Source organism: Carassius carassius, chromosome 10 (assembly GCF_963082965.1).
Source record: "Carassius carassius chromosome 10, fCarCar2.1, whole genome shotgun sequence".
NCBI lineage: Eukaryota > Metazoa > Chordata > Actinopteri > Cypriniformes > Cyprinidae > Carassius > Carassius carassius.
Genome location: NC_081764.1, coordinates 23,435,981 through 23,439,839, shown reverse-complemented (window position 1 = coordinate 23,439,839; position 3,859 = coordinate 23,435,981). Strand labels below are relative to the sequence as shown.

At 37.6% G+C, this 3,859-nt stretch overlaps 1 protein-coding gene across 2 annotated transcripts; it reads left to right on the top strand.

Annotated features, from left to right (window-relative positions):
* The first annotated feature begins 960 nt into the window (after positions 1 to 960).
* Positions 961 to 3,422, top strand: si:dkey-45d16.4 (uncharacterized). 2 transcript variants are annotated; one of them, XM_059559436.1, is made up of 5 exons: positions 961 to 1,091; positions 1,735 to 1,820; positions 1,905 to 1,999; positions 2,571 to 2,770; positions 2,944 to 3,422. In XM_059559436.1, exons 1-5 carry the CDS (start codon positions 1,082 to 1,084, stop codon positions 3,276 to 3,278), a joined length of 726 nt encoding a protein of 241 aa, XP_059415419.1. In that variant the 5' UTR covers positions 961 to 1,081; the 3' UTR covers positions 3,279 to 3,422. The 2 variants fall into 2 exon arrangements, with proteins under 2 accessions (XP_059415419.1, XP_059415418.1); XM_059559435.1 differs by having other exon boundaries at positions 1,735 to 1,999.
* The last annotated feature ends 437 nt before the right edge of the window (positions 3,423 to 3,859 follow it).

Here is a 3,859-nt window from a genome sequence, read left to right as displayed (position 1 = left end):
TATAAGTTAATTTTAGGTTATTTAAAATAACCACCATGCAACGTTCTGGGAACATTATTTTATGGTTACAAAAAATATAAACTAAAAACTAATGTTAGGGGAACATTTTGATAAAATTACAATACTTTTATTATAATTTCATTGAATGTTTGTGCATCGCAGCATATTTATAAAATGCTGTGCCCCATGGTAATTTATAATTAATTAATAATTACTAATTTTATTATTATTATGTAAATTACTTTTTATTCTTAACTTGCCCTTTCAAAATTTCAGAAATTAAATTTAAACAATACTACACTTCATTGAAATTTATGTGATCATTTAACCTTTATCATGCAATAATTTATTTATCCTGTTGACCATGAGTCATAATATGCTGTCATGTCACAAGCCTGATTTGGGCCACATGAATGGATGACATCTCTGAATTGATCTGGGCCACACTCCTCCCAACAACAGTCAACCCACATATTGTTTGCCGTGTTCCACACTGTGGCATCATTGCCACACATGGACCAGCTCTGGCTGAAAGGGTAGCCTACATGCCATTGCCGACAGGAGGCCAGAAGTGCCAGCTTGAGGCCACATTCGGGCTCAATATTGTTTGCTGTGTGGGTGGTGGAGAATCAATTACACATAGCAGCTTTAAAATCAATATTTTTGAAGGACTGTATATAGGACTGTATAGGCATTTTCATATTCAGGATAAACTAAACCCACTTGAGAAGTGTTTACTGGTCAGTGAGATGGTGTCATCTTTACTGAAAAATAAGTAAATACTAAATAAATAAATAAATAAATTCATACGAATTGAAAACATGTTTGTGTTTTAGATGTGGTGATAAAAAATAAAAATAAAAAACAGCCCCCGTTTTTAAGCTAAAATCACTTTATTTGACCATCTTCTGCCCTCTTGAGGATGAAAAGAGCACCTGCATTCCCTCCTCTCCCAGTTATGCCAGATTTCCCGAGAAGTTGAGGTACACGTCAGAATGGAACCTGTACTGGTGAGCGGACGTGTACAGTGACCTCAGCAGTTTGTGCGTATCAGCTGACACACATTCACAGACGGGAAAACATGGAACGCGGTAAGACCTGCCGAAAAACAGCAACGTTTGAATAGAATGGAATCTATTCTTGAATCTAGAATAAATACTATCCATTCTAGTCAACCTTTTAATAGAATAAACACACTGATTCTGATATTGAATCTGATATCATTAAAATCGGTTTTATTCAGATTCTCTGTAGTGCAGAGGTACTTTTGCATTGCACTGCAATGCTAAGCGACATTATACAGTCAACGCGCTGTAAAAGCCTGCGCTGTCCACTTGAGAGTGTCAGTAATTAATAAAGCACCATGACGCTCTGTGTTACAGTAAAACGGTGTATTTGTCTTAAGAATTGTACAAGTCAAAACAATTGCCTAAACTCAGAAAGTACACACACACAAACCTTTTTAATTGGGCAATACAACACATTACCCTGATCATAGGACTGGATTTGGACTGGGGGGGGCAAAAGACACACTTGTATGGACTTGCATTGACTTTAAATCATTAAAATAATAACTAATAAACTTTTACTGGTGCCATGTGGAAATTGGTAAATCTAAATGTATATTAATGCTGCTAAAGAAAGACAATTTTCAGATATACATATGCATACATGTTTGAAAACCCACTGCCAAATGTTACTTTCAGTCTCTCACTTCTTTCTGTCCTTGTGCAGGTTTTTCTCTTGCTGGGCCTTCTTCTAATCCTCGTAAACGTCAGGTGCGATTTTCAGCACGTCATGACATCCTGCTCCTCCGTGAGGTGATAGCACAGAACCCCTTCACTTCTAAAGAGTCAGGCCGGATCTGGGCAAGGGTGGGTGAAATTATTACTGCGACCTTACAGGATGAGAACTTTGAGGTGGATGGACGCAGATGCAGGGAGAGAACCATGCTACTGCTGGATTATTATAAAAAACAGGACTTTGCAAGTCTACGCAGGTTAGAAGAGGTGCCTTGAAGTGCATTACGTCCTTTTTTCAGTTGAAATAAGTGAATTTAGGTAAATAAAGTGAAAACAAATAAATTTATTAAAAGTAAATACGTAACTGAATTGAAGTAAATAAATGAACAGTACTTTACTCTTAAATATGTGAAGTACTTTACTCTTATAATCACATGTGAAGATCAATTTAATACTACTCACGTTATCTTGGTAACACAATTTGTTTGTAGAACAACATAAGTGTTAAACAGAATATTTCTAAAATGGTATCTGTAACTGAAAACATTTGCTGTTGCTTGATGTTGCAAGTGTCCTAAACACTCCTGTTTCAAACTGTAAAACAAGAAATATTATTTAGTACATTTATATTCATGAAATGGTTATAAATATTGTGATTAATTGTATTTCAGGGTTCCTTAATTAAAAGAGGTAAATAGTATGACTTGACTCTGGTCATTTAAATGTTCTCCGAAAAAATGCTTTTAAAATAAGAAATATGTAACAGGTTTAATTATAGTAGCTTTTTCTGTATACAGAAGCTATTAGATCTGTGTTGTTGGTGTTCAGGTTTGGTACGGAACGCCTGTATGCACAGAAAGAAGACCTGTTGCATGAAGTTCTGGAGTTGGAAGCAGAGAAGAATCTTCTGGCGAGTGGGGAAAGTAAATACCAAGATGATGAACTCAGGAAGAGAACACTGGAGGAATTATCATTGCCTGAGCCTGACAAATCCACTGTGCTATCAGTAACAACAGCTCCCACCACTGGTAAGGAGTCTTTAGTTTAGAAATTATTATAACCACATTTCATAGATCATTTAACAACAATCCATGATTGTAGATCTTAAGATTTTATTATATCTTACATAAACATTCTTAAGATACATAAACATAGTCTTTTACATACTCTTACATTTGTGTCTTTTGTTTTTTTCTATCAGTGGTAGCCAGCCCAGAACCTGAGGAGCAGGAGGAGGCTGAGCTCACAGCTCCCACAGCCAAACAGCCATGTCAGTGCTGCTGTCAGACTTACTCAGAGATCCTGAGCTTCCTAGAAAAGCGATTTGAAGCAGAGCAGAGTCTGCGAGAAGAGGAGATGGCACTGAGAAGAGAAGAGCTAGAAGTCCAGAGGAGTAAGATTGCCCTGGATCGGGAGCGTATCGGAGCAGAAAGAAAAGAACGGGAACGTCGGTTTGAGCTGGAGAGTCAGGAAAGGCAGGTTATACTGGATTTGTTAAAAGAGAAGGTCCTAAAAAATGAACGGAACTCTGACTGAAATTAGAAATTTTTAGTTTCAGTCTTTGATGTTGAACTGTCATTCCAGCCAGTGTTATATTCTGCTTTCCCTGTTTGAATTGTTAATATAAGCTCATAATATTATAGTTCATTGTCATAACATTGAATAAAATAGCTAAATGCCTTGTGATAGGTTTGCATTCAGTAGTTCACCTGATAAAATACTGAATTTTAGTAACTAAAATGGTAAATGGTAAATGGACTGCATTTATATAGCGCTTTCAACAGACCACATGGCCATCCAAAGCGCTTTACAAGTTGCCTCACATTCACCCATTCACTCACTCATTCACACACCGACTGCGGTGTCAGCCATTCAAGGCGCCATCCAGCTCGTCGGGAGCAGCTGGGGTTAGGTGTCTTGCTCAAGGACACCTCGACACTTGGTCAGGTGGAGCTGGGGATTGAACCACCAACCTTCCGGTTTGTAGACAACCTACATGAACCACTGAGCCACTGCCGCTCCCATCAAATAATAGATTTGATGCAGTATAGGTATCCTGAGATAATTGAATGCTAGAGAACAATGGCCTTTTTCTGATTTTGGGAACCAGTAGCACT